We start from the raw sequence: 20042 nt of genomic DNA, 5'->3' as shown, positions 1-20042 counted from the left end.
CATGAAAGCCACCAAGAACTGATGTCTGAATGAGGCCCAAGGGTGGTCTCTCCATCATCCCTCAGCCAGTCATCTGTGGCGGGGAGGGTCATTTCATTGTTGTGGATCAAGGCTCCAATTCATTAAGTCTGACATTTTGTACACCGATCTTAATCTGGGGCATCTTACAATAGTGGACAAGTCATTAAGAGGTGTGAGCCGGTGACCGAATCTGATGCATCTGCCACTGCCAGAAAGGTTACTCCAGTCAGGGCATAAGCCATGAATCAGCTGTATGTGGTCATGCCCCAGCATATTTACAGTCGGAGGATCAGGCCAGGAGTGGTGGAAACAGCTGACGTTTCAAGGTATTTTACCCCAGAATTTTGGCAGACACCTTGATGAATTGTGCTGCCTCATGTGAACAGCTTCTTAAGACAGTACAAAAACTACACAAGCTAGGTCAACAGTCCCTGAACTGTTCAGTAAGGGACATCCCAAGAGTCACATATTAAAGCCATTGCAGTTTTCCCTTAAACATACAGAAGGTTATGAGCATCAGGGCGCTAGAATGGGGAGGTCATGGGTTCGAATCCTTCCAGATTATTTTTGTGGGAGGAAGAAAGTCTGCGGGAAGATAATTTTGGCGAGTGCCTCCTATAATTGTTCACAATTGCAAGTAGAGATCACACGGGAACAACATTTGCTGTAAATTGAATATTTTATTTTCCAGTTCGTGTCTACAATCATCCCCAGTGCTTTACCACACAAGGACAAAAGGGCCGGAGAGTCCAGGCTACAATGGAGGTAAAGATGAAGCCTTGATGTTAAATGGAGACGCTGTTCTCAATCTCCTTGGGGTCCAGGTACAGGTAGGACACGCGTCGGCTCTGGTCCATCTCATTAATTGACATGGATATCTCAGCAAGTTTCTCCTGGAATTCTCGAATGAATTTCTGAGGAGTTTCCTCAATAAAGTGCTCGTCAGGGTAACGGCCAAGAGGTCTCTAAGAAGAGAACACAAAGTGAGGAGAATATCAGTAAGACAAACCCTACATTACAATTGGGTTTCTAGGAAGCCCTCCATAGAGTGGTAATCCCACCCCAAGATAGGAAACAGTCAATAACCAGACTGGCATCAATGCCGCAATTTACTTAGATAGGAAACCTCCATAATGCGTTTCCCTAGAACTCAAATTACAGGTAAGACCAATTCTATTTCCTCTAGTCGGCCTCAATGACAGCACCACAGGAGAAGCCTCAGATAATAGCTTGGAGAAGGTCTGGAGACCATGTGGCTGCTGCTTGATGAGAGCGCTCACCTTCTCAGGCCAGGACCGCCAGAGCTCTCGTTGTGCCACAAGATGCCCCCCCAAAGATTACCCCTGTATTCACGATGCTTCACAGAAGGTAGTTTTGTCATTTACTCCCAAACAGCAGGAATGGCCACATCGGACATCTCTAGCCTTTAGAATTCAGAAGCTATTCTGCCAGAGTGCCTGGATTTGGATGGAAAAAGACATGGGACCTAGATAGTCTATAGTGATGAGCGAGCTCGTTTAACCCTTTTGCCGAGCACTTTCCAAGTATCTTCAGCGTGCTCATATATTATGTTACAGTCCCTGCAGGATTTATGATTGTTAGACAGCCTCAACACATGCAGGGATTGCCGTTTGTTAGGGTATCCTCATGTTTTGAGGCTGTCTAACAGTCATAACTCATGCAGACAGACTCAAACCTAATATACGAGCACGCTGAAGATACTCGGAAAGCACCCGGGTGTGCTTGGCAAAAAAAAGGTTAAACGAGCATCGCTCATCACTAATAGTGAAGACTCTAGTAGACCGCAGATCTGAAGGAGGAGGAGTTCTCCACTGCTTCTTAAGAGTTCCCCTAACGTATTAACCCAGTGATTATAAGACATTGGTAAATACCTTGCCGTGTCCTTCTTGCCTCATCACTGGCCGCTCACAGGTATCACGTCACCCGACTGCAGCCGGTTCTGACACCCGCTGAGGTCACATTCCGGCTGCAGCAGGGGACGACTCACTTCTGCGTTCCTGGGATACTGGGCTGTGGGTTCCTTAAGTAGTGGACAACTTCTTTAAGCTGTTAATAGGCTGAGCCGCCACCTTTATCATTGCTCCTCTAGGGCCACTCACTTCCACACCTACTTTATGTTAGATCTTTGCAAGAGGTGGGATCTTGGTGGGAGGCATAAGCCAAGTTGAAGGCCCATTTGTGTGCCAGAGTGGCAATGTCTATTCCGTCCAAGAGTCTCAGACTTGAGATCTTTGGCAAATGAGAAAACCATCCACTTTGTTAATATCCAGAAGGTGGTTGGGGGAAGGGGGTGCGCTATAGAAAGTCTTCAGGTCTACTTTTCCTTGGATCTTCTTAGCTCAGGCAGATGTGCATTTGCCCAGAATTTTTGGCTCCTGATAACCGTACCTCTGTTTTGTGCCTCTCCCTGCTCCCCCAGATGTCAGATGGGCGCTGTGCTCTGAATATCATGACATGGGCATTTTATTTTATCACATCTGTTGTATTAATCACATTGCAGCTGAAGGACCCCTAGACAGCTTCAAGCTATTGACTTCTATCCTTCTAGGGAACATGACCTCAGACAATGAGCCGCCATAGCACCTTCTCCTGCCGCCATTCGTCATTACTAGAAACTGATGCCTCACCAAAAATGTACAATTCAGATTCTTAACTTTAGACAAAGATCTTTGAAGACCTCAGCTTACGGGAGCCATGAGAAGAGAGAGTCTTCTAGTCAGGGTATGATGCTTAGGTTAAGCAGGCTCTGGAATTTCCTCAGCCCCCATATAGTCCACATGGGTTGGACATGTGAGTACTACAATACCTGCAGGTCCATCATTCAGTAGAATGGAAGAACGGGGATGGGAGAATATGCATCTATTGTAGACATGAAGTCTTGCATCATTAATGGAATAGTTATGGACTCCATTTGTGACCTACAGATGATACAAGATGGAGTGGTTTTCAGTTCACTGGCATCCTGCAGGTTCATTTTGGTTTATTCATTAGAAAGATGGGAATAGTGACCAAGTCCTTTATCTGGAACAACTGAAGTGACATTCATCAGAAGAAGCTAAAGAATATGAACTACTGCAGGACCTTGGATGGAAGGGATGCTATGTGTAGGGAGATTGGAGGGAGTCATACTTTGACCTTTCCAGGATCCATTCATGGGTGTACTACTCCATGTAGGATACACTTCTCCCTCCTACTCAGCCATTGGATGACTAGAACGTTTCTCCCTTTACATCCTTTGAGGTAGCTCCAACTACTCCGATGGATATGCTGACGAAGCCAGAAAAGAAGGAACCATCTCATGGAAATGGAGAGATGCTAGGTCCGGAGTCGAGGAGACCTGAGCCGCTCGATGCACAAGGTAAGATGATGGCCTTCAGCAAGCATTATATCTTTGCCAATACTCACTGATCCAGGCCTTAGGTAGGCAACCTTCATGCCCCACAGGGACAGGAAGGGCTGGGTAATGGAGGCATTTAACCTTTAGGGTGTGTAGTCAACCTCCTGTGGTACGGTCATGGAGGGCTGCTTAAGATGCTGGTAGATACTCACCCGGTCATTGGGCTCCTTACTCAGCTGCCACACAGCAACTATTCCAATAGCAGTTGTATTGACATCAGGCAGGGAATCCAGGATAGTCTGTAATGTGGTGGTCCCTTTGGCTGTGGGAGGGGGGCTCTTCATAGATGTTGGTCCATTGGGCATCCAGGAATAGAAGTCAAACTGCAGAGGAAAAACGAACAAGGCCATTGTCAGATAGGCAAAGCTTTGTCACCTGTGTGGCTAATCACCCAAGTCATTGGCTGCAATGACCTGTCGCAGAGGGATCATTAGTCTGTTTCCACGATATATGGGACAGTATCCAAAGAATCAGAAAGCTCAGTATGTCCAGTGTCAGCCGCATCTGATCAATGATGCTTGCAGTGAAGGAGTAGGGTGTTGTTGAGGGTTAGTAACCTGCATGTATGAGCAGAAAGCCACCAATGGAGTCTGGTGGAACAAGAGCCTTGAGGGGGGCACCCTACAGGACACCAGAAAACCGAGCATCATGCGAGAACAGACCCCATCTTGTCTCAGTGATTAGTTAACACTGAGGGGGGGGGGGGGGGACGGGGACATTTAATATTTGTTTAAGAAAGTAATTTCCTATTGGTTACATCTATCGTAAAGTTTTTTGGTTAGTGATAGTATAGAAATGCACCAGAAATCAGCATTTGTACTCCCTCAAGGTCGTATTGTCAGATTTCCCCCAAGACCACTTTAATATTTGGAGTTCAAAAGGAAAGAGCGGATTTCACTCATGCGGGAATATTTCTCCACTCACCTGACCACTATTGACCGCTGCGTGCTGAGCAGAGCATCTGAAGACCACCATGGTCAGGTATTTTACCAGCGAGGACACAGTCTCCAGGGATGATGGGATTCCTGGTGGAGGAAGGAATGGGCAAGAAGTTAGTGTTAGAGTAAGTGAGATTTATATTCAGGAGAGCAGAGGAGGCCAGGTCCACCAGTTGCTATAGAATGGCCGACCTGATCCATAGAATACGGGTACAGGTCTCTTCCCTTCACTTGCCCTCAGCATTTAGGTGCTGAACCCTTTTACACTCTTGTAATGACTGTTCACTATAGAGACAGCTCAGTGGAGCCAGAAGGGAAGAGACTGCAGAAAAGCTGGAACCCTGAGGAAGTCTGGAGAGACAGCGACTGTCATCGGAAGGAGTCCTCTGCTTGGCCAAGCTCTCCTGTATGAGAGAGCCCCTCCAGACCCCTCAGCAGCTTATGTTATGGAGAGAGAGGGATCGGCCATTGGAGATGCAGCTTGCCGGGTCCATGTATAATGATGGTTTCTCTCGGTCTGGTGGTAGCAATTGTTTAATGCATTTCCACATAATATTAATATAACGAGAGGGTGCAAGTGACGCGCCCCCTGGGACATATTCCTTTTTGAGGGGAATACCCGGCACCGGATCAGATGGGGGGTTGTAGTCTCCGAGCGGCTGTGACCCGGCCCGTGCCCAGGGCGTCAAGCTCAGTGTTATGTGGCAGTCCTACAGATGTTATTAAGAGTTCTCTTGTGTCGACTACGCCACCCGTTGTGATGCGGTCACTGTGGCCGCCGCTGCAGCAGGGTCCGCTGAGGCTGATGGTGGGTGCGCAGCTTGGTGGGATAACCCCCAACGGGAGGGGTATAGCCTCAGAGGGGACAGGCGCAGAGGATGGGGGTTGTGGTGGTGTAGTGCAGACGGCAGTGAAGACAGAGTCGGGTTGTGCAGTTAAGGGTGTTTACTTACTGCAGATGTTGTACTGGTCACTCCAGCTGCTAGTGACCACCCGAGCCGTGCTGCGTCCACCAGGTCCTGGATCCAGCCAACCCCCAAACAAGTCCGGAGCGTGGCCCTGAGCTCTCTTTCTGTCCCGTTCTCTGGCCGTCCCCACCAGTAATCCACCTAGGTCCAGCTCCCTCGGGCCTTCTGTTGGGACACCCTTGGCCCTGGGTTCCCTGACCCTTCATGTGGTGTGCCTTCGGGGTGGATGTGATGGGTGACCGTGGCAGACGCTGCCCACGGTCTCCGGTCTCTGGCTGGGGAATGTTTTTACCCCCACCAGCTTGGGTTCCGGTACCCTGATGCCGACTCTTCACCCGGTGCTTTTAGTTGGGATCTCAGAGTCCTTCTCTTCTGTGCTCTGGGTCTCTCTCTTTTCTCCTCTCTCACTCTGGGTCTTTCTTCTCTCCTCTGCTCCTGACTTGTTCTCTGCAGCTGACTGACTCTCTGCATCTGACTTGTCCTCTGCATCTGACCCTGATCTTAGTTGGTGCCCACCTTATATACACCCTCTGTGTGTGAGCTCAGGTGACCAGCACCCAATGAGCTCCTATCTTTACCCAGGCTGCTCCCCCTATCTGCCCCTACACTACTTGGGATGTACCACCCCCCTCCCACTCCAGCCAGGAACAGACTCGGTCGTACCTGCACATTTCTAAGTGGGAGTACCGTCGGCCTGTTCCTCGGAAATGGGATGTGTGTAGTGCATGCAGCCTACCGAGCTCAGTTCCACTCTCCATCCTTACCCGGGAGTGGAATATCACACCTCTGGGTTGAGGTGCAATACCCCTGTAGCAGCCGAATCCTCAGGGTGCTACACAAGCTCATGACATGGTCCTAATATAAGGAAGCTGCAGCAATATATGGAGTGTGAGCCAACGCCCTTCTGGCTCCAGCCATGCTGCCAATACCACTGTTCACACATGGGGCATCCAGGCTACGATATATACAGCCAGTCACTGGCCTCCGCAGCCTCAGGCGGTATATATGGAGACCGTTATCCTGGCCGACACATCTGCAGCCAGTGTAAGCCGTGCACGGTGCTGAGCTGTCTGGATCCAGGAGGACGTTTTACAGCCATTTTAGTGTGCAGCACGTGTCATCTTGGACAGCTATAGTCATGTTTGCTACACAATATTCCTAAAGGCAAAATAAATTTAAAAAGGACATTGGTTGCATGGTGCTGCCAACCCCTGACCATTTCCTTAATGCTCTGCTCCAGCCCTGATGGCACTGTGCAGCTGCTCATTCAGATCAGGTAGGAACTGTGCAGCTATGGAAACTGCAATATAGACAACGCCTGTCGTCATTGATGTAGGTTCACATTGTCAGCAATTCCATGTTTGTCTACACGTTACAGACACCGGACATCACTAGAGTCAGGGTCACAGCCTGCTGATCAGCGCGTTGCCCCATAGGGAAAAGCCCTGGATAATCTATAAGCCCCTTCAAGCATCGTCAGGTCTTGTAGTTCAGTAACATCTACAGTCAGGTCTGAGGTCTCCTTGACCTGAGAAGGTGTCGCTGTCGTCATCCATGTACAGCAGTGGACAATGAAGGGAAGATACAACCGAGTGAAGTCCTGTGACATTACGATGGTCGTACCTGAGGAGTCACGTTTCAGGAAGCCCTTCTCGTAGATCTCGGCCACCCAGGCCTGCAGTTCTGGATCTGTCCTCACAGCCTCGTCACTCTTATAATAATACTGCACAATGCCGGATACAAAGCTGGAAGGAGAGAAGAGATGAAGATTAGATCAGCAATTCATCTCCAGGCTCTCCTTGATCCTATAGATGACATGACGCCACTATACACCTGGCACAATATGGTCCCATCATGCAGGTACAGTATTAACCACGGTTGTCATTCTTGCCGGTGGGCTTAGTACGAAACTTTGTCTAGACCCAAGTGGGAGAGAACACAAACTCCCAAGGAGAAACCTTACCCTTTAGATCAGTCAAATCATTTCTCATTTTGTACTGATGAGGGGGTAATACCCAGGAATGGGGTCTAAAGATTGAGATTCTGATTTGGCCTTTAACAAGGCTTGAAATGTTACTTGGGATAAAGGGTTGATAATGACTTGTAGGATCGCTGCTTTCAACAGGTGGCCCTAGAGTTTCAAGTTCTCTTGCTCTCTGGAGACAGTTTTGAATGTTCCTCTTGGGACATTAAATCTGCAGATGTTTAAGTCTCCTCATACTGGCGTGCCACCGTTCACCAGGAGAAACCTTACCCCTTAGACAATTGCTAGGAAAGTTTCAAAGACCGCTAGTATATAAGGCCCCAAGAGAAGCAGATTCCCATCCAGAGTGGACATGGTCATGAACACGTCACCTCTCCAACGCCTCCCAGATCATCTGCCCATCATCTCTGTAGTAGTAATTGGGAATGGACTCCAATCCTCGGGCCTGGATGTCGTCAGGCAGACAGAGGCCGCTGTACGTCACCTCCTGCATTGCCTTCTCCAGTAATACATGTATAGAGTTTGTACAGAGCGCCGTATTCTAGATGAAACGGAAAGAAGGTGGGACATGAAAGCTTCACAATCTCATAAATCCTATTGAGATCAGGTCAATATACAGCAGGTGGCCCCGAGTTTATAGAAATAACCCAGGGCCCAAGTGTCCGATGCAGTTCCCAGGCTCTGCCCATGATTGGGTCACCTACATAGACTCAGGATGGCGTCAAGGAGATGAGAGGTAGATCTCCATCAGTTTATGCCAAAGAAAAAAAACACTCATTTAGATCTGATCATGTACAGGTTAATCTACAGAAAGACTTCCCAAAACCAACTACAAGCAAGAGACGGAATAATGAGGTAATGATGGCGCCGCTAGACCTCAAGGAAGAACTTGCGTTATGCTTCTGAGCAAAGTGAAGACTGAACACCTGCGAACACAGAATGGGCCACCAAGGTTTCTAGAGGAACCTGAAGTTGTGATCTTAACCAGTGTGCCGGCCTGAAGGTTCAGTCATAAATAGGCCAACCAATCCACAGGCGTGTGACAGCATGCAAACAGTTAAGCGGGACCACCACAGGGGGAGGAATACATTTTACATACATCCTCACACCTTTCCAGCTCCCCAGCCATTTCTCACCTGGTCCTCAAACTCACATCAGCCATAGAGGTCACTGCAGATGTTTTGGGGCCTACATGTGAATTGCCCAGGGGGATATGGGGGACTCTGTAGCCGGGCCTTTGCCTTCTTTGGATGTCACGGCGGTCGGCTCCCGGGCCCGTACCCTGGAGTCACTTAAAAAGGGGTTGTTGCTTGAAGGGATGATAAACGGTTTTGTCTCGTGACGCCACCTGTGGTTCCCGGTAATGGGTACCAGCACTGCGGAGCAGGTCCTCTGGAGCAGATGTTAGGGCAGCTTGGTTGATGCGGCTCTTCACAGGCAGAGCACAGCTCCAGGGCAGTGTAGGTGCAGATGGTGATGCTGGGTGTTGTAGTGCAGGAGCGGTAGCGTGGTAGAAATAACTGACAAACAGTAGGGTGCAGTCATCTGAGTTTACTCAGTTATTTAGGTTCCTCAGGTGGCAATATACAGGTGACCGTCTCCCACGTCACACTGCGTTCACCACACAGGGGTTCAGCACTCCCTCAAGTATCTCAAGAGCACTTAACGGGACCCCTCTCTGTACGTTCGTTTCTTAGCGGACTTCCCGCGCTGGGTCTCTCCCTCCTGCCCTCCGCCTCGCCACAAAGTCCCGATCAGGTATCTTGAGATCCCTCTGGGCAACTTGGAGTTCCCGGACCTTGCTTGGTGCCCTTCTCGGCGGCTTAGATGCTAATGTGGCAAATGCAAAAGCCTCCGGTTTTCTAGCTGAGACCTAAAGTAACTCGGCTAGTCCAGGAGCCGGTTCCCTTCTTGCGGCCTGATCCCTCTACTGCCTGGCAGATTTGGGCATACGGGTGCCGTCCTGCACTCACCGTACCCCCTGGGATCCCTTCAGTTCCTGGAGCCTTCCTCCCACTCCTCTCAGTCTTGGGCATGACAGGCCGAGCCTGCCTCCTGAAGAGCATCTGCTCCCTTCCATCCTCTCACTCTCTCCCTTCATACCGCTACTCTAAATAAAATATATACGCATCTCTTCAAGTGCTCCCCTATTCTGCATCCTCCACCCACACCCACTACATGGTTCCCCCCACTCCAGCCAGGGACCGGGCTCAGCAGCGCAGCAGTGCATCTTGCCCTTCCAGCCGGCCTAGAGTAGTGTAGTGTTGAGTGCAGGTGTTGGGGTCCTGGGCAGTACTCCATCCTTACCTGAGAGAAGGGAGACCCCACACCTCTGGGTGAGGTGCAGTACCTCTGTGGCAACTGAACCCTCAGGCGCGCCACACATGCAGCTGGAAGTCCTAGACTAGAGAACATGGGGCTGGAGATGTGACAGATGACTGGACAGTGAGCAAGGCAAGGAGGTCATTTTAATTTCTACATCTTGGGGGTCATTGTGCTCCTGGGTCTGGCAATACCCCTGAGCATTAAAGACATTCAATAGAATTTCCTGGTAAAAATGGAGGAGAGCCACTCGCCTCAAATGGAGTGGATCACATTTTGATCACCATGACTGGTGTGTACGAGGCCAGTATCACTAAGGGTGCAGTCAAACGGCCATATAAAGCGGACCACAGACTGGTCCAGTTCTTATACTATTTAGGGCTTGGGCCGCTGGCTCTATAAAATCATTAACAAGGCATTAGAGCTTTGATCATCTCAGATTAGGACCATTTGATCTTATTTGACATTTACTTCATGGATTACTTACCTGGTTATATATTACCCCAGTCCTCCTAAAGTGTATTCATCTTAGCTAGTGATAATTACTGAAGGTGCTGATGGGGATGCACAGGCCTATTCAATTTATTATTCTACTGAAACTAAAAGCTTCCAAACCCATATTAATATCTACAGCCTAACAGATCCAGAGAGCTATGAGGCATCTTCCAGAAAGACTGTCCATCCTACAGCACGAGTAGATTCTGCACAGGTTTGCTCAGATTAGGAGCATTGGGCGAGGAGGGTGTACGCACACGCAGAGAGAAAAATTGTTGGCCAACACCAAGTAGAAAGAAGCAACCATAGATGAAACCATTGACAATCTAAAAGCAGATTCACCAGACCAGACACAAGCAACGATATCCAGAGGCCAAACCAGAAGGAACGTGAATACAAGCTGGACAGCTACTTGTACAAGCCTATATCCTCAGGGTTAGATGTGGTCCCTCATGGAGGTCCGGTCCACTATTGAAGTGTTACGTTACTCAGCTACACAAGCCATGAGGGAGTGAGGACTCCTTCCAGAGTTTACCACCCATCTTTAGGGACGCTCGTCTAGTGAGCTACCCTTATCCCAACCTACAATAATGGAGGTTTTTTTGCTTTGATCTCAGGGCAGATGTCTGATATCAGTTTAGGACACCCCATAAAGACACATGCACTTTTACAGCAACAGCCATTACTAGTGACAGCATTCTTCTCCTGTCCAGCAGGTTGTCACAGTCCAGCTCCCACCCCACAGTTTGTAGGTCAACATGTAGCACCCCGAGGATTCGGCTGCTACAGGGGTATTGCACCTCAAACCAGAGGTGTGGTATTCCACTCCCGGGTAAGGATGGAGTGTGGGACTGAGCTCAGATAGCTGCATGCACTACACTCACCCCATTTCCGGGGGACAGAACAACGGTACTCCCACTAAATAGTTGTGCAGGTACGACAGCGTCTGTCCCTGGCTGGAGTGGGGAGGGGGGAGGAACATCCCAGTAGTGTAGGGGCAGATAGGGGAGGGGCTCTGGGCATAGAGGTAGGAGCCCATTGGGTGCTAGTCACCTGGGCTCACACAGAGGGAGTATATATGGTGGGCACCATCTAGAGACAGGGTGAGTTCTGAGAGAGAGTTCAGCCAGGAGGGCTGACAGGGAGCTGTGGCTCCGGCTGGGCCCAGCTCCAGGGCCAGGCCTGTAGTGGAGAAAAGGAGGAAGAGAGGCCCAGAGACACAAGACAAGAGGGAACCCTGAGATCCCAGAAGTAAACCAGAAGGGTGAAGGGTTGGCAGAAAAGGGTACCGGATCCCAAGCTGGTAGAGGCTAATCATCCTTAGCCAGGAACCGGAGGTCGTGGACAAGTTTTGGCGCGACCCCTCGCCATATCCACCAGGAAGGCAGACCACGAATAGGGTCAGGGAAGCCGGGACAGGTTTCGCCACCAAAAGGCCCGAGGGAGCCGGACATAGGTGGGTCCCTGGTGAGGACGGCCAGTAGGAAGGAAGAGAGGGGAGCTCAGGACCACGCTCTGGAACTGCCCGGGAGTTGGCCGAGTCCCGCACCTGGTGGACGCAGCACGGCTTGGGTGGTCACTCTTGGCCGAAGTGACCGGAGCAACACCTGTGAGTAAAAGCCTTGAAACTACACCACACGTCTGAGCTTCCTTGCTTCACCACCACTGTCATCTACATCTGTTGCCCTGAGGCCATACCCCTCCCATTGGGGGTTATACCATCTACGCTGCACAATCCTATCACCGGCCTCAGCGGTCTGCCCTGCAGCGGCAGCTCCATAGCTGCATTCAACGGGTGGCGTAGTCGTCCAACATCTACTGCTAATACTCAGCCACACAGTTTGACTCCCTGGGCACGGACCGGGTCACCGCCACGAGACTACTACTCCCATCGGATCCGGCTCCGGGTAAGCCCTCCCCCGTGCGCGCGATGCCGCGCAATGAAGGCCCAGGGGCGCGTCAACTTTGGCGTAGTCGGCAGGATTTCGTGCCTGCAACTACCGGGTACTGCGTGCCTGAAGAAAAGTTTATATCTACCGTAAAAAGGAGTCTCCCGCCAATTCCGGAGGGTCCCCGCCATCGGACGCCATCTCGGATAGTTTCCCGCCGTTTGCCCGCCATCTGCAGCCTTTTCCCGCCATCCACAGAGTTTCCCGCCATAAGGAGACGATTCCCACCATCTGAGACGATTTCCCGCCCTGGCAGAGCGGACTCCATTATGGGCGTGCCAGAGGGTGGCAAGAGGCCGCCTCCCATCGTGGGCCAGGTCCAGGAATGGCGCCAAAAGCGGAAACCGCCCCCACCAGCAGAGACTGCAATGATAGAAATGTCCATCAGCGTGAGAGGACTGCCCCTGGGACTCACAATCACCAAGTTGCCCCGGGACCACCCTCAGTATGGGCGGATCCAGAACAAAAGAGAGAGCATGGGTGCAGCCTGGAGGAGTCTAGAGAGATCGCACCCGGAGATGGAGGGAGAGTCAGGCAGCACCGACCCTCTGGTCAGGAGCCTGTTGCAGGCCGCCACCCCAGAAGGCCTGGTGGAGATCCTGGCACAGCTTCCCAGAGAAAGGGAGCATGCACGGACCACGCTGGAGGGCTTGGCTCGGAAGATGGCCCGAGTGCAGCAAGAAGTGCTGGCCGAGGAGCAGAGAAATGGCCCTGCAGGCTGGAACCCGCCAGCAAAGGACGCCACCCGGGATGAGGAGTCTGTCTGCCTCTGAGGATGGTGCAGGAGGGACGAAGGCCGGAGACGACGCTGTGGAAGGAGCTGAAGAGATGGAAGCAGGTAAAGGGGACGTCACCACCCCAGGCCTAGTAGCCGTGAGCCTGCCCCAGCTCCCCGTCGCAGAGCCCAAAATCCCCCTTACCGTGTCCGATGCTGCACCGCCACCGCTCCAAACTAGGCCTCAAGCGGCAGGAGCCGCGGCCACGCCCCCTGTGACGTCACGTGCCTCAACCCTGAGCGCGGCCAAGCAGGAAACGCCACCGGCCTGGTCGCAAGGCCGAGTACCCCCGGGCGCTGCTGTCTCTAAAGTGCCCTTCACCTTCAGAGTGCCACCGGCCTGGTCGCAAGGCCTGGTGAATATGGGCGCCGATGCCCCCACCGCGCCCTCGACCTCCACAGTGCTGCCCCTGGGTGAAGATCTGTTTGCGCAGCATACCTGCCCGGATGGGCAGCCCTTTGAGTGGCCCCCGGAGTACATTAACCCCCGACTCCGGAGGGAACAGCCCCTGTGTGAGCCCCTGATCCCGGCTCCAGCGCCCGCCAAAATCGTCCCGCTCCCGTTGGAGGAGGCTCAGTTCGCATGGGACCCCACCGGTGAAAATCTCATGGGGTTCACCCAGGAGACCCGGGCGGCCGCAGCCCAGCGTGTGGAGTGCTGCCAACAACAACTGGAGGTCTTCAGAGAACGGCGAGAGAGGCGGGTCCGCGAGGAGCGGCTGCAGGTTCAAAGCGCGGAGCAGAAACGCCGGACCCGACGAAACCCCCGTGCGGCCCACGGTCCCCGCACTACCGGGACTGTAATAAAGTTTCAACTGGAGCACGGTTGGGGCTTTATCCGGGATCACAGAACCCCCGGCGACGTCTGTGTCACCCGCAGGGATGTCGAGAGCCATCTGCCAGAGGGACACCGCGGACGTGACCTTTACCTGGGTGATGAGGTCACCTTCACCCGGCATCAGTGCGCCAAAGGACCGTACGCCCTTCACGTGCACCGGTTGACGGAGGAAGAGCTGCGGTATGAGGAAGATCAAGAGGACCCGGATGGGTTTGAAGACTACCCTCAGGAGGAGACAAGGAGAGGACACTGCTGCTGAAGGGAAGTAGCATAAACTGAAGCTGTATATAGTTACCCGTAGGGGTATTTGTCATACTGCTAATTAAAGTGTGTTCCCCGTCGGGACTAGTGTGAATTGTTCCCCGTGTGCCCCTATCCCCACAGGCTGAGGACTGTGAGCAGCCATTCCTTATCCCCACAGGCTGAGGACTGTGAGCAGCCATTCCTTATCCCCACTGGCCGAGGACTGAGAGCGGCCATATCCTGTAAATAGTTGCGCTTCTTAAGGCGCCCCCTACCGGTTTTATAGGAGAACTGTTTTTCTATCAGTGATTGTGGCACTTTACCTGGTCACAAGTTGCACGGTGGCCAGGGATCAAGAACGTTTATTATGGAAAAGTTTTATATCAAAAGTTTATACTGCTAGAATAATATATAAGAAGTTACCTGTCATGTTATATTTGCTGATAATGTTTTATAATGTTTTACCTGTTAGTGTATGTTTTAAAAAAAAAAAAAAAAAAGTTTGTAAGTTTTGGTATGTTTTACACTTTTCCAGCCCGAGGACGTGCTGTGGTTTACCAGGGGGGAATGTAGCACCCCGAGGATTCTGCTGCTACAGGGGTATTGCACCTCAAACCAGAGGTGTGGTATTCCACTCCCGGGTAAGGATGGAGTGTGGGACTGAGCTCAGATAGCTGCATGCACTACACTCACCCCATTTCCGGGGGACAGAACAACGGTACTCCCACTAAATAGTTGTGCAGGTACGACAGCGTCTGTCCCTGGCTGGAGTGGGGAGGGGGGAGGAACATCCCAGTAGTGTAGGGGCAGATAGGGGAGGGGCTCTGGGCATAGAGGTAGGAGCCCATTGGGTGCTAGTCACCTGGGCTCACACAGAGGGAGTATATATGGTGGGCACCATCTAGAGACAGGGTGAGTTCTGAGAGAGAGTTCAGCCAGGAGGGCTGACAGGGAGCTGTGGCTCCGGCTGGGCCCAGCTCCAGGGCCAGGCCTGTAGTGGAGAAAAGGAGGAAGAGAGGCCCAGAGACACAAGACAAGAGGGAACCCTGAGATCCCAGAAGTAAACCAGAAGGGTGAAGGGTTGGCAGAAAAGGGTACCGGATCCCAAGCTGGTAGAGGCTAATCATCCTTAGCCAGGAACCGGAGGTCGTGGACAAGTTTTGGCGCGACCCCTCGCCATATCCACCAGGAAGGCAGACCACGAATAGGGTCAGGGAAGCCGGGACAGGTTTCGCCACCAAAAGGCCCGAGGGAGCCGGACATAGGTGGGTCCCTGGTGAGAACGGCCAGTAGGAAGGAAGAGAGGGGAGCTCAGGACCACGCTCTGGAACTGCCCGGGAGTTGGCCGAGTCCCGCACCTGGTGGACGCAGCACGGCTTGGGTGGTCACTCTTGGCCGAAGTGACCGGAGCAACACCTGTGAGTAAAAGCCTTGAAACTACACCACACGTCTCTGAGCTTCCTTGCTTCACCATCACCACCACTGTCATCTACATCTGTTGCCCTGAGGCCATACCCCTCCCGTTGGGGGTTATACCATCTACGCTGCACAATCCTATCACCGGCCTCAGCGGTCTGCCCTGCAGCGGCAGCTCCATAGCTGCATTCAACGGGTGGCGTAGTCGTCCAACATCTACTGCTAATACTCAGCCACACAGTTTGACTCCCTGGGCACGGACCGGGTCACCGCCACGAGACTACTACTCCCATCGGATCCGGCTCCGGGTAAGCCCTCCCCCGTGCGCGCGATGCCGCGCAATGAAGGCCCAGGGGCGCGTCAAACATCATGGACTTACTTGATCAAAGACCCCTCCAGGAGCAATGAGGACATTTCTGGCAAGAGTATTGATGTTCAGCGTGTAGCGTAGATGAGGAATAATAAGCTGTGGGAGAAGAGGAAGAAAGTGGAGGTTGTAGAGAGTCAAATTCTTGGTTCAATACAGATGGTAACAAAGGAATAAAATGATTAAGCAACAGATGTTTCCCATCAACATGATGCAATAGTCACACAGAAGTGACCACTAATGGGTGAGGGTGGATGCTACGAATTGATTCAGCTGAATTTGTACAGATTAAGACTATATTGGTTTTCAAAGATCAGAGTCATAGAACCAATGAAATTCTGCTCAAATCATGAGCAAGATGTCAGATGGAGAGCATGCATCAGTCGGGTGGAGACCTCACCTTGTACACTGGATGGTTATCAGGCAGCTGCCGGTGAGTGGCTACATTGAACACTTCAGTAAAGAGATGGGTGTGGAGCAGATGATAAACCATCTGGTGGACCTGGAAGTCGGCACTGCGAACCCAGATCTTGGCCAAGGTCCAGTCCCACTCATTGTCACTGGGCAAGAAGATTGGCATCTGTTCTCCTGGAGTCTGACCCAACTGTAATGGAAGCAGGAGATGGACCTCATTTAGAAAGCTTTAAAGCATGCAAGGGAAAGGAGGAGAGCAGCTAAAGCTCAAGAAGGGCAAATGTAGTCTCCATCTTCAAAGATGGAAAGATGGAGCCAGGAAGTGACAGGCCAGTGAGCATTTCTATACCAAGGAATTACAGGCCAGTGAGCCTTACTTCTAGATCAGGAAAGATATTTGAACAAATTCTCAATCATGTAAGCAAGTACATTGATAAGAATACAGTAATTCACCAGAGCCAGCATAGGTTTGTAGCAAACAAGTCATGTCAGACTAATCTACTTTCCTTCTATGATGGAATCACTGACTGGGTGGATCAGAAATGCAGTAGATGCTATATCTCGACTTCAGCAAAGCATCTCATACTATGACCAAGTATGGGACTGACAAGGCTATGGTTAGGTGGGTTCATAACTGGATCAGTGATTCTACTCAGTGGTCATTAATGGTTGTGCAACCAATTGGCAGAGTGTTTCAAGTGGGGACCACAAGGCTCTGTCCTGGCCCCAGCGTTGTGCAACATTTTTATAAATGATCTAGATAAGGGAACTGAAGGTAAACTAATCACATCTACAGACAATTCAAAGCTAGGAGGGATAGCTAACAATAGAGACATGATTCAGAAGGATCTAGAGAAGCTTGAACAATGGTATTTAACAGGGAGAAATGAAAGATTCTACATCTGGGCAAGAAAAACAAATTCCATCTACAGAACAAGAGGAATAGAACCAAGAAACAGCAGGTGTGAAAGACTCAGGTATACTAATAGATCACAGACTGAACATGAGTCAACAGTGTGATGCAGCAGCCGGAAAAAGGCAAAAAAGTGTTCTGGGATGTATTAAGAGAAGCATACCGTCTAGATCACACCAAAACAGTGGAGCAAGTTCAGAGAAAAGCAACCAGAATGGTGAGCGGACTGTAAACTATGTCCTACAAGGAAAGACCTGGGAATGTTTAGCTTGTAAAGAAGAGTAAGAGGAGACTTAATAGCTATGTACAAATCTCTAAAGGCCTGTCAGTGCATCATCCTTATTCTCATTTGCACAAATACTAGAAGCAATGAATGAAACTGAAAGGGAGAAGATACAGATTAGATATTAGAAGACACTTTCTGACAGTGAGGGATCAATGAGTGGAACAGGCTGCCACGAGAGGTAGTGAGGTCTCCTTCAATGGAAGTCTTCAGAGGCTGGACAGACATCTGTCCGAGATGGTTTAGAGGATCCTGCATTGAGCCAGGGGTTGGACACGCGGACCCCTCCAACTATAGCATTCTAGGACTCCATGTACAGGGGTATATAGTATATACAGGGGGATGGACACGAGGACCCAGGATGTCCCCTCCAACTATAGCATTCTAGGTCTCTATGTACAGGGGTATATAGTATATACAGGGGGATGGACACGAGGACCCAGGATGTCCCCTCCAACTATAGCATTCTAGGACTCTATGTACAGGGGTATATAGTATATACAGGGGGATGGACACGCGGACCCTGGAGGTCTATGATAAAGCTGACATGAGGGGAATGTGATTTAGTAACTATTGGGTGCTGATGATCTGGATTAAAAGGGATCATTTTGTTAAGTTTGAACACCGGTCATTTAGAAGATTGTAACATCGGATACATTTTGCATTTATTTATAAAAATCGTAACCGAAATTTACCATTAACAAAGTATAAAGTGTCACGAAAAAATATAATTAAATGTTTCTATCCATCCCAGTGATCGAGTTATTGCAACCAGGTCACATTTTGCAAATCTAACATGTGGCAGAGTTGAGGATCTTGCCATTTACCAATGAGAAATCTATGGCACTGTTGTGATAACTGTTCTTGGTGCACAAGTAGAGCGACCAGCCCATATGTAGTACAGAAAGATAACATGGCACTCAGATGTAGAATAAAGTTCTGCCTTCATTTGTAGGGAGCGCTCCCTACAGAGACGCACGTCGCGCTCATAGGCGCCATCTTTCCTGTAGAACAGCACTCAGGTCCCACCCGCTCCCCATGGAGGCGATCAAGGGTCTGTGAGATCATACACTCTCCATGTGCCACTTGGAATGATCACCAGGATCCTCCTCCTAACTGAAGCTCCTGTATCCTTCTCCTACCTCAGTTGCACGAGTTTCTGATGAAGGTCTAATTTTACGACCGAAAATGTTCAAGGTACAAATGAATTCATAAGAGCAGAACTTTATTCTACATTTGAGCGCCAAGTTATTTTTCTGTACTTGCCATTTACCAAGTTACCCCAGTAGCATGGCCGTCTAGCATCGCGTTTACTAGCCGAGAGGTGAGCAAAGATACAAGTAACAGTGCTGGAAGGACGTGAAGGACTGTCAGGTGTGTACGAGGCCAAGAATTAGGCTGAAAGTAACCCTAGGAGGCAAGGTTGGTGTTAGTGGCCATTACCTGAATAGCGATGGGGACTAGCTGGTCCTGGAGGTCCTTCCACAGCAGACACAGGGGGGCAGTCAGGTATTGCGGCTTTTTGTTGATTGACGCATTAGGAGGAACTCCCTGGAGGATCTTGTAGTCGATTAAGAAGATATTCCCGTTCTGCAAGATCAGTGGCAATAATGGAGTTCACAGTGGGAGACTCATTGTAAGCTACAGAGCCATTACGCTTGGTGATCAGCCCCTCACCTGCAGCTCTTTCTCAAGGTCAGTGGAGGTCCCCAGGGAGGCGGCCACCATGCTGCTACTGACCGGGAAGTTCTCCGGTAGTCGGGTGCATTTCTTTATCAGCATTGGGTTAACTCCATTCAGATACTGGTAACCAAAGAAGGAGTCCTCATTCCAGATCCTGGAGACCTCATCTGGGAGAGGAGAGAAAGAGTGATCAAAAAAAGGAGGGGAATCAGGATGACCATCTTCCTACCAGTATTACATGACGTGATCAAACAAGGCGCAAAATACCAAAAAGACCAGTTACCCATAAATACCCCATTATTACTGTATTTCCACCAGTTTACTTTGTGACTGGTGTTCTTAACCACCCAGGTGACCAGAGTGAGATGAAACACTCACAAGGAAGGGAACTTCTAGGGCAAGAAGCCTTTATGCCTTCCACAAGCCCAGTTTTTTCTGGTCTTAGAAGACCCATTAAGGCGTGAAACTCCAGTGTTACAGCAAAGATCTGAAGTTTTTGCAGCTGAAGTGTCGTTTTGTAGAGGATTGGGAGGAGGGTGGGCATTTTTGTTGCTAGTGCGGCACCCTGCTACACACCGGTACCACAGAACCCAAAAAGGGTGCATGGATGAACTTCTCCACAAGAGGCCCTCACTACAAACAGACACCTCCACCCTTCCACCTCATACCACCAGAGGGAGCCTGTTAGGGGTATATATACTGGAGGGTGGAGTTAGGCAGTCAGTGTGTGTGCTGGCACAGAGATCAGTGAAGAAGCAGCATGTGAGCTGCTGTGCTGAGGGCCAGCCAGGACCTAAAGCACGTGCTGAAGCCCTGGGGGCCTAGAGCGGGGCCAGAGGAACATCTTAGGCTCACCCCAGAACACAAGCTGGACACCGGGTCCACACCTACAGGGTCCTCTAGGCCCAGTAGGAATAGCCGGTACACCAGGAGGATTCTAAACCCCTGATCAACCTGAAGCTACAAATCATTTAAAGAACTAGGAACCACGAAGGCCCCAGCGTCCATAAGAAAG

The 20042-nt window shown here is 50.6% G+C and overlaps 1 protein-coding gene across 1 annotated transcript in view; it reads right to left on the bottom strand.

Moving 5' to 3' along the window:
* Positions 1-698: 698 nt before the first annotated feature.
* Positions 699-20042, bottom strand: part of LOC141188768 (polyunsaturated fatty acid lipoxygenase ALOX15B-like) — a 68101-nt gene continuing 48757 nt past the window's right edge. Inside the window, exons 8-16 of the mRNA XM_073661085.1 lie at positions 19022-19194; positions 18788-18934; positions 16135-16338; positions 15747-15833; positions 7701-7870; positions 6969-7090; positions 4364-4464; positions 3592-3762; positions 699-986 (exon numbers count right to left, since the gene is read on the bottom strand). Of these exons, the coding sequence (XP_073517186.1) occupies positions 807-986; positions 3592-3762; positions 4364-4464; positions 6969-7090; positions 7701-7870; positions 15747-15833; positions 16135-16338; positions 18788-18934; positions 19022-19194 (1355 nt within the window). The 3' untranslated portion in view covers positions 699-806. The remainder of the gene's footprint in view (positions 987-3591; positions 3763-4363; positions 4465-6968; positions 7091-7700; positions 7871-15746; positions 15834-16134; positions 16339-18787; positions 18935-19021; positions 19195-20042) is intronic.

This window comes from Phyllobates terribilis, unplaced genomic scaffold, assembly GCF_046119375.1.
Source record: "Phyllobates terribilis strain yellow unplaced genomic scaffold, ASM4611937v1 Scaffold_2__4_contigs__length_985480577, whole genome shotgun sequence".
Taxonomy (NCBI): Eukaryota; Metazoa; Chordata; class Amphibia; order Anura; family Dendrobatidae; genus Phyllobates; species Phyllobates terribilis.
The sequence above is the reverse complement of the archived record's forward strand: the minus strand, read 5'-3'. Positions and strand labels throughout refer to the sequence as shown.